Genomic DNA, 23,956 nt, shown 5'->3' with positions numbered 1-23,956 from the left:
GTAATTAGCGTAAAGCTAAAATCGCTCCTAATGTGGTAAAAATAGATCGTTTTTCTAAATAAAAAGCACTGCTGTCACCTACATTATAGCACCCATCTCCTTATGTAGGAGATAGGGCACTTATAATGTGGTGACAGAGTCGCTTTAAATGCAAAGCGGGATAGCAAGGCCCAGCCGAGAACTGGTGGCCAGAGAAGGGAAGGCTTTGAATCTCTTTTTTTGCTTCCTCTTTGCAAGCGTTGATGCATCCCCTGATTAAATATAGCACAGGGTAGCAAGGTGCCACTTACTGGAGGACCGGAGGGAGGTGACCAAACTCTATGTGCGACTGACTTCATGCTGCATGTGAACTCAGCCCGTGCAATAACCTATAGTACAGCCTACCACTACCTGTTGAGGAAGGAGCCATCGATTAGAGGAAAACAGGATTTGTTTAGCCATGCTGAGGACTGAGAAGGCTACTGTACAGTCCTATGTAGTGTTCTTCAACCTGCAGCTCTCCAGCTGTTGTGAAACTAAAGTGCCCATTATTTGCTACAAGCCTTTGACAGGGTAATCTAGGAACCCACAGATAAAAGACCACTGCAGTATACTGTTTGGATATTGAGATAAGGCTTCGTTCACATCTGCGTTGGGGTCCTGTTCTGACGTTCCGTCTGAGCTTTCCGTCAGAACGGGACCCTGAGCAGACACAAACTGACAGTTTCCATCACCACTGATTTCAATGGTAACGGATCCGGTGCCCATTGTTTCCGTTTGTGTCTGTTGTGCATCGGTCCCGTCGTTTTGCCGGAAGCAATAGCGTAGTCAACTACTTACACTTACAAATAAGTTACAATACTTGGTACGGGGCAGGACAATACTTTCCAGATGCAGGGAATTCATGTGAAATTTCTCAATTAAGTACTTTATACTATATACAAACTGTCATTGATTTTTGTGTGTATTTGTGTACTGTGCATGTTTGCTGACTTGCATTCTGTATACTTTATCCTTTGAGAGGACCACCCCATAGATTAAAAAAAAACGTGTTTCGCTGTATATGTTGATAGCTTAGAGGAAGCTGAGAAGTAAAATACACAGAGGAGTTGCAGGGATTATAGTTTTGCACAGATGAGCAGCTGCTAGTGCTGCGAGTTTCCTTAAGTTACAATGATCATTTACAGTTTTTGTAGCTGCAAAGAAGTGCAACCTCAGCATCCTCCTCCTCCTCCTCCTCCTCCTCCTTACAATCTTGTTCATGTGCGAACAAGAACTTGGTTCGGTTGATGGAAATTCTCTTCCTTTCTCTGCACTTTGCTCATCTAACATTTTATCTTATTATGGAGTTAAGCCCTTTGCCTCCGTTGACATGTATTCATATATTTAAACATTCCGTCCTTGAAAGATGTGGACTACTTCTTTTGTTTTGATTAAAATTGTCTATAAATTTTATGGAATTCATTTAAAAAATGAAAACGAAAAATTGGAATGATCTGTCATTATCAGTGTTCTGGCGCTCCACAATGCCTGTGACTTTAGTGTGAGGCTTTTGATCTATGTGTTTCATATTGCCTTTCATTGAGCTTTCTGTCCAGGTCCTCTCTTGTAGAACTTCATTTTGCTTGAATCGCATTTTCTACAATATAAAAATAGCTTTTTGTATATATTGACAAACATTATTTTACAATGTGTTTTTATTTACGGGAAAATATAATGGCAGTTTTATAAATTTTGTGTTTTTTTTTTTTACATATTTACTATGTATATCTACAAAACACAATATAAAACACAATTGGTATTGAGATATTTTGATGCACACGTTGTTTCGGTCGATTTTTGTATCTTATCCTTGCTCTCCTGTCCCTCAACTACTACATGTGTTGTATGAAGTCACTCCTTTGAGGCTCTCCTTCCCTTCCTCCTTCCAACACCAGTTTAGCTCCCCACATCCCCCTTTTTCCTCACAGCTGGTTATTTCGCTGAGAGTCAGGATTTTTATGCTGTCTTTCTGATTAATGCCCTTGGTCAATAGAAGATTGGCTTTCTCTGGCTGCGTGAGACACACACTGAGTTGTGCTGAGGCATCCCCATCCACTGCACTGCTGAGGGAGCGAAGACATACTCCACTTTAACTCCATAACAAAGAGGTTACCGCTTCCCTGCTACAATGATTGTCAGCACTCAACAGAACCTTGGGACAGATCTGGTCAGTATATATATATATACTTGTAGAGGGATGCAATGGCTGAAGGCTCAAATGAATAGTGATGTCCAGCTGCAACATGGGGATAGATGTGTGGCTGATATTGCAAACTGTATGTCTGGTACCTTCACTTCTGCATGGGGTGCACCTTTCATTTATAACTTATATGTATGAGCCTTAAATGACCACCGGAATCCAATATATCTGGAGATTTATTCATCCCTTGACAACTGTGTCTTATGTAATTTATTATGCATTGTCTATAATTATAGCGTGTACCTTCCAGAACTAGAATAAGAGAACTTCATCACATTGGCTTAGACTCACCCTCCTATAACTGGAGCAAATACCTCCTATTTTACTGCAGCCTCTCCCAGAACACAGCGCTATCACATATATTGTATGTAGTGTATGTATTTACTTCCACACACCATACACAGGCAATGGACTCTGCCGGTTCCTCTTTTTCTTTTATTAACAACCAGTAAGTTAGCAGTATCCTGTTGCAGCATACTACTGTATAGCCAACTGTCAGACACAATAATGTCTATTATGTACGGGTGCTCGCAGCCAGCCAGATGGCAGGATGTCACTGAGATGCATGAAATCTACTGGTGTCTGTTTATGCTGTGTTCAGTTTTCATGCTGAAGATAGCGATTAGTAATGGCAGGGCTGCGTATCATGCTTTATACACATTTATTTTTTATAGCGTCTGGATAAAGGTGAATTTATCACTCAGTTCTTCTCTGCAATTGCAGTCATAGCAGACATTTGCAGAACTGGAGAGAGATTAATCAGCATATAAAGACCCCGCTTTACATGGTGCGAGATTCTGTTTACAGTCTGAAGCTCAATGAATGCTCTGCCGTAGTTACTTCTCTGTTATAAGGATATGCATGAGTATATTTAGTGAGATGTTCGTGACCAACCAACGTCAGTGGAGACAGCCTCCGCTCTGACGGCAAATTTTTATAGATCATGTAAATCAAACATGCAGAGATAAGATGATAAATATGAAAATAAATATTAAAATCCACCTTTTCTGCAAACAATTGGCTAATGGGACCTCACAGACATGTTAATGACATTATTATTATTATTATTATTATTATTATTATTATTATTATTACTGGGTATGCTGGCTGTGCCCAAATAAGTTCAGGCAGCTGTCAAAAGGTTCTGCTGCCAGAGATGATCCCACTTGATCGCCATGCTTCTGTAAAGATCAAAGTGGTCACCTGCTATTACACTGAACCTACACAAGCACTTCCACCTCACTTTTGCAAAAGAAGGTGACTGCTAGAAAGAAGAGAAGTTATGTTTTTAACAATCCAGTGTAGAGAGGGTAGAAAGGCAGGATAAGGGGCAATTCAGGCAGAAATGACCAGGGTAAACTTCCCCTTTAATTTCTGCATCAAGCTCTACCAGAGTTAGCCGGCCTGGTCATTTAGGCCAAGTATGATAGATAAGATCTGTTTCTACCAGACAATAAAAATGGTAATAAAAACGCCTACAGTTGTTAAGATTAAATGAATAAAATATAATGCAATCACCCTTTCCTTATGTAACACTTTATTAAAAATAAAATCCACTTTCTTGTATTTCAAGTACCAACTGGATTTTTTCCACCATAATTTCTTCGTCCTTGAGTCTTGATTGACCAAAACCCAAACTATTTAAAACACATAAATATTCATAGATTGAATTATTGACAGGTATAACGTATAGAAGATAGGGGCAAAAAAAAAAGAATTGTAACAAATAACAATGGGGTTTCTATGACCACCAGCATGAACAGAAAGGAAGAAATGGAAAGGTTATGAATCGGATTCCTACAGTTTTTACGCTGTCACCTTGTTCTTTTCTTCCATGAGAACTAAAATGTCATGTATTCTAGTATCTCCATTTCTCCAGCCTCACCAATTCCTTTTTTCAAACGGCAGGAACACAATGTTTTCTAAGTGCCCATTACCTCTAAGCCCATCACCTCTGTGCCCATCACTAAGTGGCCATCACCTCTTAGGCTCCACAAGAGCTGGGCAACATAGACTACTGCTCTGACAGTTACACCCTGGATAAAATGTTGTGTTTCATTTTTCTTTGGCCATGTAGAAGTGAAGGTAATAGGCTCCCTCATTTGCTGGTCCCCAAAGCCACTACTATACTTACTACTATGTTAAGTGTGCCCTTAAAAAAAACTAAGCAAATCATAGAAAATAAGAAAAGGCTGGGCGCTCATCAGACCTCGCAACTGAAAGCTTTACAGCATGTGGCAGGATGCTTTTATGGCCAATATATGTAAGAGGCACCCATTTCCTTATTATTACCTGGAAGCCCAGTGACTGGTTCTCTTTTAGTGATGAGTAATTTGCATATTATAGATTTGCACTGTAGATGTACCATGAAGATGTCAATTTACCTATGGTGGAGATGTTCTTTACTGTGATATGTTAGAGTAGTATGGGTAGTATGGGCTTTTGGTGGAAATAACCTTTTAGTGGCTATCAAAGTGGTTCTCCTGGAGTAAGTAAATATAGATTATGTGGGTTAAACACATAAAAGTTATTAATATGAAGTACTTTTTTAATCCTGCATAATTTTTTTACTGCTCTGATTCAGATATAGATTGCTCTTTGGGTCTTCAGTACGGACCTGTAGTGCATCCATGTAGTGCATCCATGAGGCATTGTAATCTCCCCTAGAAGCAATGCAATCCTTCTAGGGAATAATACCTTTGGAAATGACATCCGATGTGGCATGCCACAATTGTTTCTGGATTCTCATGGAGATAAATAACATCTGTATAACTCCATGTAAAGTTAAAGGCACTCAGAGGAAGAATATGTCCCACAAAATTCTATGGACACTTCATTCCAGATAAGTGTTACATGGCCATATAAAAGCTGTATGTTTTACGCCAAAAATGAGTTTGGATCTAGTTTTCATTCAATGTGACTATGAATGTGGGAGGTATTTCGCTAAATTGGCATGGTTTGGCTTGCATGTTCTTCATTACAGACTGTGGAGAAAGTTTCTTGTTCCAACAAGCTGTTTCCAAGCTAGAGTTTGGTTTGATATGAGGTATGAGTATGTAGACAATGACAGTTTACTGTGTAGTACTGTACTGGGATCTGATGAGCACAATATCTTTTGGTTGAGGGTGCATTGATGGATAAACTACCATCAATGTTCCCCAACCAAAAAGCCGAATAAAATACCAGTTTTAATGAAACTGTCAAACCTGTCCAGCAAACGCACATCCAATGCCAGACTTGATGCTAGCCACCTGGTTTAGCAAGATCTGGGATAACCACCCCGATAAGGGCAATCCCACTCAGAAACCTGAATTATTTCATCTTGAGCAGTCCCTGCCGGTGGTAATGGAATCCTAGGTTCCGTTCACAAGGTAGCTGCTGGCAAATGTAATGAACAGGTAGAGTAATTGCACTAGCCAAGGTCAAAACCAGAGGGGGAAAGCGTAAAAGTTAAAACAGTAAGGCTGGGATCACACCTGCATCACTGTTTCTGTTGTTCTGCTCTGTCAGAAGAGCAAAACAACAGAAATACCGTAAGCACCAGTTCCGTTATGCGACGCGCACCACAAGCGGCCAAAATAACTCATTGACATTAATGGGTTCCTTCGGGTGTGTCCATAGTTTTATCGGAAATAATATCGCAGCATGCTGCTCTATTGTTTTCGGTATTTTCGGCTGGATCTGTGACGGAGGTCCCTAACGGATGTGAATGAGGCCTAAACAGTATCCACAACAGATACAAACCAAGAGAGGAAAAAGCACGTAATGAAAAAAAGTAGAGTAGTCAGGAAACGGTCCGAGATCACACACCATAGCAAATACTAGGGAGAAAGCAAAAAGTAGTCAGGTAAATAAACCGGGTCAAAAAAAGAACAAGAATACTCACTAAATGCCCAGACTAACCAGGCTGAATGAAATAACCGGCATTAAGGTACGTTTAAAGTCAAAAACAGCTGAAAATTATGGAACTGTTTTCAGAGAAAACAGCCTCTGATTTTCAGCCGTTTTTTAAGCTGAAGACGTTTTTTCAGATGTTATTTCTAAATGTTTTTGGGGCTGTTTTTCCATTGACACAATGAAAAACAGCTCCAAAAATGGCTCAAGAAGTGACATGCTCCTTCTTTATACGCCCCGTTTTTTTACGCGCCTTTTTTAAAACAGCGGCATAAAAACACGCCCCGTCTGAACGAAACACCGTTTTTCCCATTGAATTTAATGGGCAGATGTTTTTAGTCATTAATCTACCGTTTTTTCAGGCATATTTCGGGGTGTTAATGCCCCGAAATACGTCTGAAAACTCTGCGTGTGAATATACCCTTAGTCAGCAGCTCAATAGCCACAGTTAGATCTGTGCTCTACTGAATTGCTGCTAAGTCACTCTCCCTCCTGCCTCTTTGCCTGGCTTCTGAAGCAGAAATAGGCGAAGTGATCACTAAAAAGCAAGTCCTGTGGTGACATTCTGTATGTCACTAGCACAGGCCATAGACGCGGATTGGTGATAAATAATGATTATGGGAAAACCCCTTTAAAGATACCGCTCATGAGCAGGCAATGTTCCTGCCAGTTACAGAGAGCAGCACAACTGCCATCAGGCTGCTCATTTCTACGAAATTAAACCAGAGGGAGAATTATTCTTTGTAGGGCTTATGGAAAGGGATGTGTGTACTTTAGACCATCATTTTCTAACAGACTCATGCTATATTTGTGCAACAAATGATGCATGACTGTGGTATCTAAAGGATTATACAAATGACAGAATGAACAAAGTTACTATTGTAGGCACTGAGACTTAATAATGGAAAAGAGTGCAAAGGAAAAACAAAAGCTTTGTAGTAATAGATTAGATTTTGTGCAGTTAAAAAAAATCTATGATCACATTGGTAGCAAAAGTCAACACCAAAATTGTAATATTTCATGCCTTACATTCTTGAAATTCGGCCAAAATTGTTTTTCTCTCTGCAAAAACAGCAAAACAATAGGAAATCGTGTTTGAAACCGTAAGGGAACATGAAAATTATCAACACTGTTTGCAGTTTATCAGCTAAGGCTGGGTTCACACGACCTATTTTCAGGCGTAAACGAGGCGTATTATGCCTCGATTTACGCCTGAAAATAGGGCTACAATACGTCAGCAAACATCTGCCCATTCATTTGAATGGGTTTGCCGACGTACTGTGCAGACGACCTGTCATTTACGCGTCGTCGTTTGACAGCTGTCAAACGACGACGCGTAAATTGACTGCCTCGGCAAAGAAGTGCAGGGCACTTCTTTGCAACGTAATTTGAGCCGTTCTTCATTGAACTCAATGAAGAGCAGCTCAAGATTTACGAGCGTCACAGACGCCTCGCATAATACGAGGAGGAGCATTTACGTGTGAAACGAGGCAGCTGTTTTCTCTTGAAAACAGTCTGTCTTTTCACACGTAAATGCCTGCTATCGTGTGCACATACCCTAAAGGGCATGATATTAAACAGGGCTGGATAACTTCTCTAAATGTACTGAATATGTGTTTTGCCTGAGAAACGAAAAGCTGAGTAAGGTTTGGAAGACAGGGATGATTTAATAGTGATCAGTAACTCCAACAGTCGGTGACAGGTTGTCAATACACAGCACATTTCTCTTAGCAGCAGCAATAGTAACCTCCTAGGAGTCATCAGACAGAGGAATTTAATTACTGGCTAACTTCTAATCCAACCAAAGTTCTGGAAAAGAACTATGCCAAGTTCTCTAAGACACAAAACAAATTGCCAGATGATTCCCATATACAATTTTTTTGTATTTTTTGTTACTTTTGAATAAAAAAGTAAAAAAATACATAGTTCCGACAAAGTATGCCAAGATACAGAACTATGACCAGGTGAGGCATACAAACAAGGTAATGTCCCATCTTATGGAAACCAAAATTAAATTATTATACAGGTCTGATACGAGGAGATCTCCACATCACAAGTTATGCACGCAGTTTCATGTATTTTGTAGGGAGAGAGATTGAGGGTGAGAGCCCCAGAGGGACGGGTGCAGGAAAAAAGAGTAAGCAGGAAGATAGGGAAACAAAGGCGCAAGAAAGGAAAGAACAAAGAATGGAAGTTTAAAGAAGCACAAGGAAAAAAGAGATATAGGAAAAATAGGACCTGGCAGTGTGAAGTGATGGAACACTGAATTTTTTTTAAACCTTTGCTAGCAAACTGGACAAATGAATAAAGAGAACTGGGTCTTTGCCAAGCTGCATTCATGTTCATTATTACACGCCGGATCCAATCCCAGAAAGTGTGGAGCTTAGGACAAGACAAATAAAATGAATCAGCATTGAACTTTATAGTATATGACATTAGTTTTGAAGTCATTGTTGCTTTTCTGAATTTCTTTTATTTTGTACACGACCAGGATATATATATATTTATTTATATGGACTCTGTGACGAAAGCGAAGTCTGTCCCTCCACTGGAAGCTTTATAAACCATCATCCTCATTGTAGTTCACAACAGTTATCAATCTGCAGAAACTATAGACTTACCAATAGACGTAAACTTACCAATATTGTGATTTGATGAAATATTTTAAAAGAAGCTCAAGAATGACACAAATGTCACCAAATTTTATCAAAATAACACACCGGGCATAGTAACGTTGGTGCAATCTGCTAGGCATATTAGACAATTAACTCTTCCTTATGCTACCTCATGGCTGGAGTACATGTACATCAATAATTTCACACACGCATTTTATAAATTTGGTACATTTTACCGCCCCTTAAAACTGTTGAGTTAGGTGTAAAATGTGTCTAAAACACATAATAAATTTGGCACACACCAAGTATTTCCCTTTTTGGTGCAATTGGTGGCAGAATTTTGCTTAATATATCTCTCCTATTGGTTTTTATTTCACAAAAGTTTTTGAATTAAGATCGGAACTTGAGTTAAATGAGGGTCTACAATGTTGCTCTTTTCCTGAACCTGTGAAGGAATAGCAAAGTAAAAAGGAAGAGAAGAAAACAACAGAACATTAATTCTCTCCGCCAGCACCAGTTCGAGGACATGTAGCTCCCTGGGAACTGCTCCAATACTTTTTATCATGGAAACTCTGCAGATTGCAGTACATTTCCTTTGTCATTTTACGAGTCCCTCGAGAAAGCAGTATGCAGCATGTGTGCCAAAACAGTTTCTAGACATTATTAAAACAAGGTTGTATTTTTATCTTGTGTTTACATGTAACCCCAAAGACCATATTGCTTTGTTCAAGACTAAGAAATATCTTCTAATTTTCATTACAGTAGTCCGACTATGATCATAGTACATGGAGAGTAGATTTTAATATTTGTAATGGTCATAGGAAAGGACAGGTTCGGGCGGGCCTAAAGGAACACTGAACATAGAGGTGAATGATTAATAAGGAGATATACTGTAAAGGATCTGCCAGGCACAGTTCGGGGTTAACTCCCAGAACTAATCAGTCAGCACCTGAGAATACATCCCTGAGACTGACTCCTGCTTCCACCATTCAGGCTGGCAGGCTTAGGAGTGGGAGAGCCTATCGTAACCTGTCCAGACTCAGCTAGCTCCCGCCCTCGGTCTATTTAAGCCTGCCCTTCCTGTCCCTCGGTGTAATGGCAGGAAGGAGGTGAAGGGAAAGTGAGCCCTAATCTACCCACCGCCCTGTCCCTGCCTACTTGCAACGACCCGCCCTAGGCGACGGAGTACAACTGGGCGGCGGTCCCTACGCTGTCTAAGTGCACAGGAGAACAAACAGGGAACACGCAAGGGAAGGGGCAGTAGCCCACGGAACGCCGCGAGGAAACGGAGCGGTGAATGAGTTGTCAGGACCAGGATGAAGTGGAGTATACCCAAGTGAGCACAGAGGAGGAAGCAAGCCGGAGGCAAAGCAAGCGGGTTAAGCAGAACAGCAGCAAGGCAAAAGCACGGCAGAAGCAGGCTGGAGCAAGCAGCAGTGGGGCCGGAATCCAAAAGAATTACAAGCACTGAGGAGGAGAACACAGCAGGTAATAAAGGACAGGGGGCGGAGCTAACTCCGACTGACCAGGCCGCGATAGGCTCTCCCACTCCTGAGCCTGCCACCCTGGTTGGTGGGAGATGGTGTCAGTCGAACAGGTCTGGCCTCAGGTGTGGATTGATTAATCCCAGGAGTATACCTAGACGTAGTACCTGGCAGATCCCTAACAGTACTCCCCCTTTTATGAGGGGCCACCGGACCCTTACTAAGAGGACCCGGTTTAGTAGGGAAGAGAAGGTGGAACCTCCTGATCAATACCCCAGCGTGAACATCACGGGCAGGTACCCAAGTCCTCTCCTCCGGCCCGTACCCTCTCCAATGGACCAGGTACTGGAGGGAGCCCTGGACCATCCTACTGTCCATAATCTTGGCCACCTCGAATTCCACCCACTCAGGGGTGAGAACGGGAACAGGAGGTTTCCTCGAGGGGGACCAGGACGGGGAGCAGCGTTTAAGGAGGGAGGCATGGAAGACGTCATGTATGCGAAAGGATGGGGGCAGCTCCAGACGGAAGGATACAGGGTTGAGGACAACAACCAGACCAAATCCCCGACAACAAACCGGGGGTTAGCAGAACGTCTACTATCCGCCTGAATCTTTTGTGCGCTCTGGGACGCCTCTAGGTTCTTCTGAACCTGGGCCCAGACAGTGCACAGTTCCCGATGAACATCCTCTACCTCAGGATTATTGGAACAACCAGGGGAAACGGAGGAGAACCTTGGGTTAAACCCGAAATTACAGAAAAACGGGGAGACCCCTGACGAGTTACTGACCCGGTTATTCAGGGAAAATTCAGCAAGGGGAAGGAATGAGACCCAATCGAATTGACAGTCAGAGATGAAACACCTTAAATATTGTTCCAGGGACTGGTTAGTCCTCTCCGTTTGGCCATTAGTTTCGGGATGGAAGGCGGAGGAGAAGGACAGATCAATCTCCAACTTTTTACAAAAGGCTCTCCAAAATAAGGAAACAAATTGTACCCCTCTGTCAGAAACGATATTGACTGGGGCCCCATGGAGACGCAGGATGTGTTTCACAAACAAAGAAGCTAACGTCTTGGCGTTAGGTAGCTTCTTAAGGGGCACAAAGTGGCACATCTTGCTGAAGCGGTCTACTACCACCCACACCACTTGCCCTGAGATGGAGGCAAATCGGTGATAAAATCCATGGAGATATGGGTCCAAGGTCTCTGGGGAATGGGCAAGGAACGTAGTAGGCCCGCAGGTCGGGACCTAGGGGTTTTGGACCTAGCGCAAACCTCACAAGCGGCGACGTAAGCCCTAACGTCTTTAGGCAACCCAGGCCACCAATAGTTTCTGGTAATGAGGTGTTTGGTGCCCAAGATGCCAGGATGACCAGATAGAGCGGAGTCATGGTTTTCCCTGAGTACCCTTAGCCGGTATTGCAGGGGAACAAACAGTTTGTCCCCAGGGACGTTCCCGGGAGCTGCACCCTGATCAGCCGCGATATCAGAAGCTAAATCAGAATCCGTGGCAGAAATGATTATACCAGGGGGTAAAATACAAGCAGGATTTTTCTCGGAAGGAGGATTGGCCATGAAACTACGTGACAGGGCATCAGCCTTAATATTCTTGGACCCAGCCCTATAGGTAACCAAGAAATTAAATCTGGTAAAGAATAGTGCCCACCGAGCTTGTCTAGGATTAAGCCTCCGGGCTGATTCTAGGAAAACCAGATTCTTGTGATCCGTAAGGACCGTTACCTGGTGTCTGGCCCCCTCCAGGAAGTGGCGCCACTCTTCAAATGCCCATTTAATGGCTAAGAGTTCGCGGTTGCCAATATCATAGTTACTCTCAGTGGGCGAAAACTTCCTGGAGAAGTAGGCACAGGGACGGAGATGGGTGAGGGACCTGGTACCCTGGTACAAGACAGCCCCCACTCCCACCTCGGATGCGTCAACCTCCACAATAAATGGCTCCTCTTGGTTGGGCTGAATCAGCACGGGGGCAGAGATAAAGCACTTCTTGAGGGTCTCAAAGGCCTGGACGGCCTCAGGGGGCCAATGGAGGACATCAGCACCCTTGCGAGTAAGGTCCGTAAGAGGCTTAGCGACGACCGAGAAGTTGGTAATAAATCTCCTGTAATAGTTGGCGAACCCTAAAAAACACTGTAACGCCTTAAGGGAGGCAGGTTGGACCCATTCCGCCACAGCCTGAACCTTGGCAGGGTCCATGCGGAATTCATGAGGAGTGAGGATTTGCCCTAAAAATGGTATCTCCTGTACCCCAAAGACACATTTTTCAGTCTTAGCAAACAGATTATTCTCCCGAAGGACCTGGAGCACCTTCCTGACATGCTCCACGTGGGAGGACCTGTCCTTGGAAAACACCAGTATGTCATCAAGGTACACAACAAGAAAATTACCCAGGTAATCTCTCAGGATTTCATTAATAAAATTCTGGAAGACGGCAGGGGCATTACACAACCCAAAGGGCATGACCAGGTATTCGAAATGACCCTCGGGTGTGTTGAACGCAGTTTTCCACTCATCCCCCTCTTTGATGCGGATAAGGTTATATGCCCCCCGTAGATCGAACTTAGAAAACCATTGGGCTCCCTTAACCTGATTAAAAAGATCCGGAATCAAAGGAAGTGGGTACTGGTTCCTTACGGTGACCTTATTCAGGTTACGATAATCAATGCACGGCCTAAGACCACCATCCTTCTTCCCCACAAAGAAGAAGCCAGCACCTACAGGAGAAGTCGAGGGGCGAATGAAACCCTTGGCCAGGCATTCTTGGATATACACCCTCATAGCTTCACGTTCAGGACATGAAAGATTAAATATCCTACCCTTAGGAAGCTTGGCACCAGGCACCAAATCGATGGCGCAATCGTAATCTCTATGGGGGGCAACACCTCGGAGGCCTCCTTAGAAAACACATCGGCGAAGTCCTGAACAAACTCAGGAAGCGTGTTTACCTCCTCCCGGGGAGAAATAGAGTTAACAGAAAGACATGACATAAGACATTCATTACCCCATTTGGTGAGATCCCCAGTATTCCAATCAAACGTGGGATTATGCAACTGCAACCAGGGAAGACCTAATACCAGATCAGACGATAATCCCTGCATCACCAGTACAGAGCACTGCTCCAAATGCATGGAGCCAACCAGGAGTTCAAAAACAGGAGTATGCTGAGTAAAATAACCATTAGCAAGGGGAGTTGAGTCGATACCCACTACCGGGATAGGATAAGGTAAATCAATAAAAGGCATTTTTAGAGACATAGCAAATTCCACAGACATGATATTAGCAGATGAGCCAGAATCCACGAAGGCACTGCCAGTGGCAGACCGGCCAGCAAACGAGACCTGAAAGGGAAGCAAAATTTTATTGCGTTTCACATTAACGGGAAATACCTGTGCGCCCAAGTGACCTCCCCGATGATCACTTAGGCGCGGAAGTTTTCCGGCTTTTTATTCTTGCGCCTGGGACAGGTGTTCAGAAGATGCTTGTCGTCCCCACAGTAGAAGCAGAGACCCTTCATTCTGCGAAACTCCCTACGTTGTCGAGGGGACATGGAGGCCCCGAGTTGCATAGGTACCTCCGAGTCCTCCGTAGAGGGGCGAGGAGACGGGACCTCGGGGGGGATTGCAGAAAAGTCAGAGGGGAGCACATTGAAGCGTTCAAGCTGACGTTCCCTGAGACGTCGGTCAAGTCATACTGCTAGGGCCATAACCTGGTCAAGGGAGTCAGAAGAGGGGTAGCTAACCAGCAGATCCTTCAGGGCGTCAGATAATCCTAACCTAAACTGGCACCTTAGGGCCGGATCGTTCCACCGAGAAGCTACGCACCACTTTCTAAAATCAGAACAGTACTCCTCAACCGGTCTCCTACCCTGACGTAAGGTCACCAGCTGACTCTCGGCTAAAGCAGTCCTGTCAGTCTCGTCGTAAATGAGTCCGAGGGCAGAGAAAAAGCGATCAACAGAGGAAAGTTCAGGGGCGTCAGGAGCAAAGGAGAAGGCCCACTCTTGGGGCCCTTCCTGGAGTCGGGATATGATGATACCCACCCGCTGGTTCTCGGAACCTGAGGAGTGGGGTTTATGGCGGAAATACAGTCTGCAACTCTCCCGGAAGGAGAGAAACGTCTTACGGTCCCCTGAGAACCGGTCAGGTAACTTGAGGTCGGGTTCTAGAGGTGAGGTGAGGGGAACTACTATGGCAGCATCACCCTGGTTGACCCTCTGGGCCAGGGCCTGGACCTGTAGGGAGAGGCCCTGCATCTGCTGGGTCAGGGTCTCAAGGGGGTCCATGATAGCGTCAGCGTAGGGGAAATGGTAGACTAGGTAAGGGGCTTGTAATTATGTAATGGCAGGAAGGAGGTGAAGGGAAAGTGAGCCCTAATCTACCCACCGCCCTGTCCCTGCCTACTTGCAACGACCCGCCCTAGGCGACGGGGTACAACTGGGCGGCGGTCCCTACGCTGTCTAAGTGCACAGGAGAATAAACAGGGAACACGCAAGGGAAGGGGCAGTAGCCCACGGAACGCCGCGAGGAAACGGAGCGGTGAATGAGTTGTCAGGACCAGGATGAAGTGGAGTATACCCAAGTGAGCACAGAGGAGGAAGCAAGCCGGAGGCAAAGCAAGCGGGTTAAGCAGAACAGAAGCAAGGCAGAAGCACGGCAGAAGCAGGCTGGAGCAAGCAGCAGTGGGGCCGGAATCCAAAAGAATTACAAGCACTGAGGAGGAGAACACAGCAGGTAATAAAGGACAGGGGGCGGAGCTAACTCCCACTGACCAGGCCGCGATAGGCTCTCCCACTCCTGAGCCTGCCACCCTGGTTGGTGGGAGATGGTGTCAGTCGAACAGGTCTGGCCTCAGGTGTGGATTGATTAATCCCAGGAGTATACTTAGACGTAGTACCTGGCAGATCCCTAACACTCAGTGCTTGTGATTCTTTCCTTGTGGTTTCCTGGCCCAGCTACAGCTCCTGCTATTTTTGATCCTGCTCCATACAGACCCTGGCTTACCGACTACTCTTCTGCTTTTCGTTTTGTACCTCGCACACTCCTGGCTTGACTCGGCTCGATCACCACTCTGGTTGCTCACGGTGTTGCCGTGGGCAACTGCCCCTTTTCCTTGCTTGTGTTCCTTTGTATGTTTGTCGTGTTTGTCGTGCACTTACTGAGCGCAGGGACCGCCGCCCAGTTGTACCCCGTTGCCTAGGGCGGGTCGTTGCAAGTAGGCAGGGACAGAGTGGCGGGTAGATTAGGGCTCACTTGTCCGTCTCCCTACCCACTGCCATTACATATACACTATATGTACAAAAGTATTTGGAGACCTACTGGAGTATTACACCTGCTGGAGCTTGAATGAGATACAATTCTAAATCCATAGGTAATAGTATGGAGTTGGTCACCCCTTTGCTGCTAAAACAACTTCCACGCTTTTAGGAAGACTTTCTACAAGATTTTGGATTGTGTCTGTGGTAATTTTGGCCCATTCATCCAGAAGAGCATTTGTGAGGTCAGACGCTGATGTTGGATGAGAGGGGCCTGGCTCGTAATCTCCATTCTAGTTCATCCCAAAGGTGTTGGATGGGGTTGAAGTCAGGGCTCTGTGCGGGCCAGTCAAGTTCTTCCACACCAAACTCACCCAACCATGCCTTTAATAATATAATAATAATAATAATAATCTTTATTTATATAGCGCCAACATATTACGCAGCACTTTACAATTTAGAGGGGACATGAAACAAACAATATCAGACATTACATAGTGACAAACTTCATTTACAATTCAAACCTGGGGAGTGAGGACCCTGCTCGCAATATTTTGGTGTGCTGAAGCATTAAGATTTCCCTTCACTGGAACTAAGGGGCCTAGGCCAACCCCTGAAAAACAATCCCATGACCTCCACCACCAAATTTTACAGTTGGCACAATGGAGTCAGGCAGGTAATGTTCTCCTGGCATTCGCCAAACTCAGACTCTTCCAACATACTGCCAGATAGAGAAGCAACATTGTAGAGTCCAGTGGTGTCGTGCTTTACATCACTCCATCCGACGCTTGACATTGTGCTTGGTGATGTAAGGCTTGAATGCAGCTGCTAGGCCATGGAAACCCATGCCATGGAGCACCCGGGGGAAAAATTTTATGCGGATGTTAATGTCAGAGGATGTTTTGAAATCTGCAGTTATTGAGTCAGCAGAGTGTTGGTGACTTTTATGCACTATGCGCCTCAGAACTTGGCGACCCCGCTCTGTAACTTTACGAGGTCTGCTACTTCATGGCTGAGTTGCTGTGGTTCTTAAACGCTTTCACTTTATAATAATACCACTGACAGTTGATTGTGGAATATCTAGGAGGGAAGAAATTTAACAAAACAACTTGTTACAACAGTGTCATCCTATTACATACCACGCTGGAATTCACAGAGCGCTTCAGAATGACCCATTCTTTCACAAATGTCTGTAAAGATAGACTGCAGGGCAAGGTGCTTCATTTTATACACCTGTGGCAATGGGACTGAATGAAATACCTATATTCAATGATTATGAGGTATGTCCCAATACTTTTGTCCATATAGTGTATTTCTCCCACCGTTTGTCATTCTACAGGATTTTCTATATGTTCTTGAAACAAACCGTCTTGTAGAAATCCTCCAGAGAATATAGGGGTTAGTCTCCTGCTGATCTGTTCCATTTTTGGCTGGGGAACGGCTGAGGAGCGGGGTTTAGCCAATGGGGGCGGGGCTTAACACTCTTTTTGTCTTGCTGCAGAGGATCCCGCCAAAAACACAAAATTGTCTGGGCGACCCCAAACTTTTGAACGGTAGTGTATGTGGACACAAATTTTTTTTAAACAGTTTTTCTATTGTAAAAATAGTAAAACATAAAAAAATATATAAATTTGGTATCGCTGTAATTGTATTGACCAGTAGAATAACGTTACCATGTCATTTTTAACGCACGGTGAACGCCCTAAGAATGAAACCAAAAAACAATGGAGGAATCAATTTTTTCCCCATTCCACTCCATAAAGAATTATTTTTTCCCAGTTTCTAAGTACATTATATGGTACAATAAATGGTGCCGTGAAAAACTACAACTTATCCCTCAAAAAACAAGCCCTAAATCGTCAAAAAGATAAAAAGGTTATGGCCTTTAGAAGGTGGGGAGGTGAAAATTAAAAACCGAAAAATGACTGCGGTGGCAAGGGGTTAAAACCATTAAATAATACATGTGAGGAAACATAGTAGCAGAGACATAAATTCATCTACTTCAAGCCATTCTCCTGCAATATTTCTCTGGAAAAATACAAAAATCCCCATGAGGCAAAAGCTAATTTTCCTCATCTAAGGGATAGAATTCCCAACTCCAATCTGGCAAACAGAATAAATCCCTGGATCAACAACCCATCTCCAGGGATCTTGTACACATAACATGTAATATTATTTTTAGGAAATGCATCCAGGCCCCTCTTAAACTTTTAAATGAATTAACATGACAACATACTCTGTCAGAGAGCTCCATGGTGTCACTGCTTTAACAGGAAAGAATCCCCTATTATGTTTTTGTACAAACATTTTATTCCTCCAGACATAGTGAGTAGCGTAGCTAACAGGGCGAGGCAGCCCAGGGCCCACTTAAATGGTGGGGTGCACATAGTGGCGTTACTGAAACGTCACTGAGCAGGCCTCATGGTGGTCCTAGGAGTCCTGAGCTAAAGGGGCCCGTCCCAGATCAGGAGAGTGTCAGGACGTAGTATGAGATACAATAAGCAACGTCACAAACAATGCCTTGACGCTACCCGTCTGGAACTTATATTGCCCGCGGCAGACACTTTGTGCAGCCTGTGGGGATCTGGACTGTAAAGTAAATGCATTATTTTATTGTTACTGTGAAGGAAATAAGTATTTTATCCCTTGCTGATTTTGTAAGTTTGCCCACTGTCAAAGTCATGAACAGTCTAGAATTTTTAGGCTAGGTTAATTTTACCAGTGAGAGATAGATTATATAAAAAAAAAAAAAAGAAAATCACATAGTCAAAATTATATATATTTATTTGCATTGTGCACAGAGAAATAAGTATTTGATCCCTTTGGCAAACAAGACTTAATACTTGGTGGCAAAACCCTTGTTGGCAAGCACAGCAGTCAGACGTTTTTTGTAGTTGATGATGAGGTTTGCACACATGTTAGATGGAATTTTGGCCCACTCCTCTTTGCAGATCATCTGTAAATCATTAAGATTTCGAGGCTGTCGCTTGGCAACTCGGATCTTCAGCTCCCTCCATAAGTTTTCGATGGGATTAAGGTCTGGAGACTGGCTAGGCCACTCCATGACCTTAATGTGCTTCTTTTTGAGCCACTCCTTTGTTGCCTTGGCTGTATGTTTCGGGTCATTGTCGTGCTGGAAGACCCAGCCACGAACCATTTTTAATGTCCTAGTGGAGGGAAGGAGGTTGTCACTCAGGATTTGAGGGTACATGGCTCCATCCATTCTCCCATTGATGCGGTGAAGTAGTCCTGTGCCCTTAGCAGAGAAACACCCCCAAAACATAATGTTTCCACCTCCATGCTTGACAGTGGGGACGGTCATAGGCAGCATTTCTCTTCCTCCAAACACGGCGAGTTGAGTTAATGCCAAAGAGCTCAATTTTAGTCTCATGTGACCACAGCACCTTCTCCTAATCACTCTCAGAATCATCCAGCTCTTTGGTCTTGCCCATGTTGTAGAGGTTAGAGTTAGACTGATTAATTGAGTCTGTGGACAGGAGTCTTTTATACAGGTGACCATGTAAGACAGCTGTCTTTAATGCAGGCACCAAGTTGATTTGGAGCGTGTAACTCAGGGGTCTCAAGCACGCGGCCCGCGGGCCGCATGCAGCCCCTGGGGCTGTCATCTGCGGCCCGCAGGACACAGAGCCGCTAGTATCGGCTCTGCTCCGAGACTCTGGAATTCCCTGACATCGCTGTCCACATATGAACAGCGATGTCTGGGGCTTCCCCCAGAGCCGGAGTCCCGAGCAGAGCGCTGGTGTCGGCTCTGCTCGGGGACTCTGTGGAATTCCCTGACATCGCTGCCCATATATGGACAGTGTGTCAGGGTCTTGCCCAGAGCGGAGCAGAGCGCTGGTGTCGGCTCTGCTCCTGGATTCTGTGGAATTCCCTGACATCGCTGTCCACATATGAACAGCGATGTCTGGGGCTTCCCCAGAACCGGAGTCCCGAGCAGAGCGCTGGTGTCGGCTCTGCTCCGGGACTCTGGGGAATTCCCTGACATCGCTGCCCATATATGGACAGTGTGTCAGGGTCTTGCCCAGAGCGGAGCAGAGCGCTGGTGTCGGCTCTGCTCCGGGACTCTGGGGAAGCCTCTGACATTGCTGTCCATACATCGACAATGATGTCAGGGGCTTCCCCAGAGTAGGAGTCCCAGTGATGTCAGGAGCACAGCTGGAGTCCCAGGAAGAGCCTACTAGCGCTCTGCCTGGGACTCCAGCTCTGGGCAAGCCCCTGACATCACTGTGGCAGCCTCTACAGAGAGCACTGGGGCAGCCTCTACAGAGGGCACTGGGGCAGCTTCTACAGAGAGGACTGGGGCAGCCTCTACAGAGGGGACTGGGGCAGCCTCTACAGAGGGGACTGGGGCAGCCTCTACAGAGGGCACTGGGGCAGCCTCTACAGAGGGCACTGGGGCAGCCTCTACAGAGGGCACTGGGGCAGCCTCTACAGAGGGCACTGGGGCAGCCTCTACAGAGGGCACTGGGGCAGCCTCTACAGAGGGCACTGGGGCAGCCTCTACAGAGGGGACTGGGCAGCCTCTACAGAGGGGACTGGGGCAGCCTCTACAGAGGGCACTGGGGCATCCTCTACAGAGGGCACTGGGGCATCCTCTACAGAGGGCACTGGGGCATCCTCTACAGAGGGCACTGGGGCATCCTCTACAGAGCGCACTGGTGCATCCTCTACAGAGGGCACTGGGGCATCCTCTACAGAGGGCACTGGGGCATCCTCTACAGAGGGCACTGGGGCATCCTCTACAGAGGGGACTGGGGCATCCTGTACAGAGGGGACTGGGGCATCCTCTACAGAGGGGACTGGGGCATCCTCTACAGAGGGCCCTGGGGCAGCCTCTACAGAGGGCACTGGGGCAGCCTCTACAGAGGGCACTGGGGCAGCCTCTACAGAGGGCACTGGGGCAGCCTCTACAGAGGGCACTGTGGCAGCCTCTACAGAGGGCACTGTGGCAGCCTCTACAGAGGGCACTGTGGCAGCCTCTACAGAGGGCACTGTGGCAGCCTCTACAGAGGGCACTGTGGCAGCCTCTACAGAGGGCACTGTGGCGTTATCTACAAGTGGGTGTGTGACAGTATCTGAAGAGGACACTGGCATTATCTAGGGGTGTGTTGCATTATCTACAGAGGGCACTGTGGCCTTATCTACAGAGGGCACTGTGGCCTTATCTACAGAGGGCACTGTGGCCTTATCTAGGGGTGTGTTGCATTATCCACAGAGGGCACTGCGGCAGCATCCACAGAGGGCACTGCGGCAGCATCCACAGAGGGCACTGCGGCAGCATCCACAGAGGGCACTGCGGCACTATCTAAAAAGGGGCTGCCCAATCTTGACATGTGTGCTAACTGAGCCGCCGGACTGCATTTAGCGACACTTAAACTGGAAAGCTGGATTGTTGAAATAAACACGTGGAGAAATATCTCAAATTTTAAACCTAGCGCTATTATTATAGTAATGTAGTATTATTATTCTAGTAATATAGTGTTATAGTAGTTCAAATAACTAATTGATTAACAATAATTTTGTATTGTATCAAATTTGAAAGTAATACGGCCCGTCAACTTCCCATTTTTTCTATATGCGGCCCACTTACCCGGCCGAGTTTGAGACCCCTGGTGTATCTGGTCTGGAGGAGGCTGAACTCTTAATGGTTGGTAGGGGATCAAATACTTATTTCTCTGTGCACAATGCAAACAAATATGTATAATTTTGACTATGTGATTTTCTGTTTTGTTTTTTTTTTATATAATCTATCTCTCACTGGTAAAATTAACCTAGCCTAAAAATTCTAGACTGTTCATGTCTTTGACAGTGGGCAAACTTACAAAATCAGCAAGGGATCAAATACTTATTTCCTTCACTGTATGTCTGACCTGGAGTCTGATTTAGGGCATGACCACACATGGCGGAATTCCTCCGCAACTGTCCGCATCAATGCCGCACCTAATCCGGGTTGCGGATTACGGCTGCGGATCTGCACAAAATGTGCAGAAAATTGATGCGGACTGGCCGCTGCGGACTGCAGGAAAAGTGCTTCCCTTCTCCCTATCAGTGCAGGATAGAGAGAAGGGACAGCACTTTCCCTAGTGAAAGTAAAAGAAATTCATACTTACCGCCCGTTGTCTTGATGACGCGTCCCTCCTTCGGCATCCAGCCCGACCTCCCTGGATGACGCGCCAGTCCATGTGACCGCTGCAGCCTGTGCTTGGCCTGTGATTGGCTGCAGCCGTCACTTCCACTGAAACGTCATCCTGGGAGGCCGGACTGGAGACAGAAACAGGGAGTTCTCGGTAAGTATGAACTTATATGTTTTTTTACAGATACATGTATATTGGGATCGGTAGTCACTGTCCCGGGTGCAGAAACAGTTACTGCCGATCGCTTAACTCTTTCAGCACCCTGGACAGTGACTATTTACTGACGTCTCCTAGCAACGCTCCCGTCATTACGGGAGCCCCATTGACTTCCTCAGTCTGGCTGTAGACCTAGAAATACATAGGTCCAGCCAGAATGAAGAAATGTCATGTTAAAAAACCAATACGCTCCGCACCACACATAACATGTGCATGACAGCTGCGGACTTCATTGCGGAACTTAGAATCTCCATTGAAGTCAATGGAGAAATTCCGCCATGAGTCCGCAACCAGTCCGCCACTGCTCCGCAACAGACAGAGCATGCTGCGGACACCACATTCCGCTCCGCAGCCTATGCTCCGCAGCGGAATTGTACGCATCGTGTAAACGAACACTGCGAAATTAAAGTGAAAGTCAATGGAGAAACGGCTCCGCTGCGGATTAACGCTGCGGAGTGTCCGCAGCGGAATTTAAGTGAAAATCCGCCATGTGTGAACCCGCCCTTAGGAGTCTATGCGGGGGCACAAAGGGGGTATTATTGCTATGTGAGGGCACTATTTCTTTGTGGGGCACAAGAGGGAGCACTTGTACTGTGTAGGGCATTGAGAAGGGCATTGATGCATTGATCTCTGAACTGGCCTTTGATATATTTATTGTTGTATTGGAAGGTTGAAGAGAAGTAGCAGCTGCTTGATTTTGAGTCCTCTTTTCAGGACTCTATTTCCTCTTCTGGCTGAACAGTGTACCCTATAAAGGTACTGAACAATGAGACATTTGGTAATGGATCTATAAGCATTTTAGGGGCACATTTAACATTTTTTTTATTTACCAAAATAGTGTTCTATGAAATGACAATAGGGTTTAAAAAAATCCTCAGAGCACGGCCACTCAAGAAGATGTGGTTGTGCAGAACCTGCTGCGCTACAGCACTTGGTGGCTTCTGTAGCTCAATTCATTTTAATGGAAAGTGAGTTTATAAAACACTATTTTGGGAAACGCCATTTAATAAACAATGTCTACTCTAGACCATAACACCAGCTGTAAATATAATTAAATCTATAATCTGTTATTAAAAATGTGGAAGTTCCAGTAGTAACAGTTGTTAGGCTGGGTTCACACGTGGCGGAATTTCACTTAAATTCCGCTGCAGACACTCCGCAGCGTTAATCCGCAGCGGAGCCGTTTGTCCATTGACTTCCACTTTAATTTAGCAGTGTTCGTTTAGACGATGCGTAAAATTACGCTGCGGAGCATAGGCTGCGGAGCGGAATTTGGTGTCCGCAGCATGCTCTGTCTGTTGCGGAGCAGTGGCGGACTCATGGCGGAATTTCTCCATTGACTTCAATGGAGATTCTAATTTCCGTAATGAAGTCCGCAGCTGTCATGCACATGTTATGTGTGCTGCGGATGCGTCTTGCTTTTTTAACTAGACATTTCTTCATTCTGGCTGGACCTATGTATTTCTAGGTCTACAGCCAGACTGAGGAAGTCAATGGGGCTCCCGTAATGACGGGAGCGTTGCTAGGAGACGTCTGTAAATAGTCACTGTCCAGGGTGCTGAAAGAGTTAAGCGATCGGCAGTAACTGTTTCTGCACCCGGGACAGTGACTACCGATCCCAATATACAGCAACCTGTAAAAAAATATAAGTTCATACTTACCGAGAACTCCCTGCTTCTGTCTCCAGTCCGGCCTCCCAGGATGACGTTTCAGTCTAAGTGACGGCTGCAGCCAATCACAGGCCAAGCACAGGCTGGAGCGGTCACATGGACTGGCGCGTCATCCAGGGAGGTCGGGCTGGATGCCGAAAGAGGGACGCGTCACCAAGACAACGGCCGGTAAGTATGAAATTCGTTTACTTTCACTAGGGAAAGTGCTGTCCCTTCTCTCTATCCTGCACTGATAGGGAGAAGGGAAGCACTTTTCCCGCAGTCCGCAGCAGCTAGTCCGCATCAATTTTCTGCACATTTTGGGCAGATCCGCAGCCGTAATCCGCAACCCGGATTAGGTGCGGCATTGATGTGGACAGTTGCGGAGGAAATCCGCCACGTGTGGCCATGCCCTTTGGCTTCAATGTGAATGGATGAGTCACTTTCTATATTATAGC

At 45.6% G+C, this 23,956-nt stretch overlaps 1 protein-coding gene across 1 annotated transcript in view; it reads left to right on the top strand.

The window, feature by feature from the left end:
* The first annotated feature begins 1,976 nt into the window (after positions 1-1,976).
* LOC142740777 (inactive dipeptidyl peptidase 10-like) overlaps positions 1,977-23,956 on the top strand; it is a 172,615-nt gene continuing 150,635 nt past the window's right edge. The window contains exon 1 of the mRNA XM_075850199.1: positions 1,977-2,188. Coding sequence (XP_075706314.1) covers positions 2,150-2,188 — 39 coding nt within the window. The 5' untranslated portion in view covers positions 1,977-2,149. The remainder of the gene's footprint in view (positions 2,189-23,956) is intronic.

The sequence above is a fragment of the Rhinoderma darwinii genome, chromosome 2, assembly GCF_050947455.1.
Source record: "Rhinoderma darwinii isolate aRhiDar2 chromosome 2, aRhiDar2.hap1, whole genome shotgun sequence".
In the NCBI taxonomy this organism is placed as follows: Eukaryota; Metazoa; Chordata; class Amphibia; order Anura; family Rhinodermatidae; genus Rhinoderma; species Rhinoderma darwinii.
The sequence above is the reverse complement of the archived record's forward strand: the minus strand, read 5'-3'. Positions and strand labels throughout refer to the sequence as shown.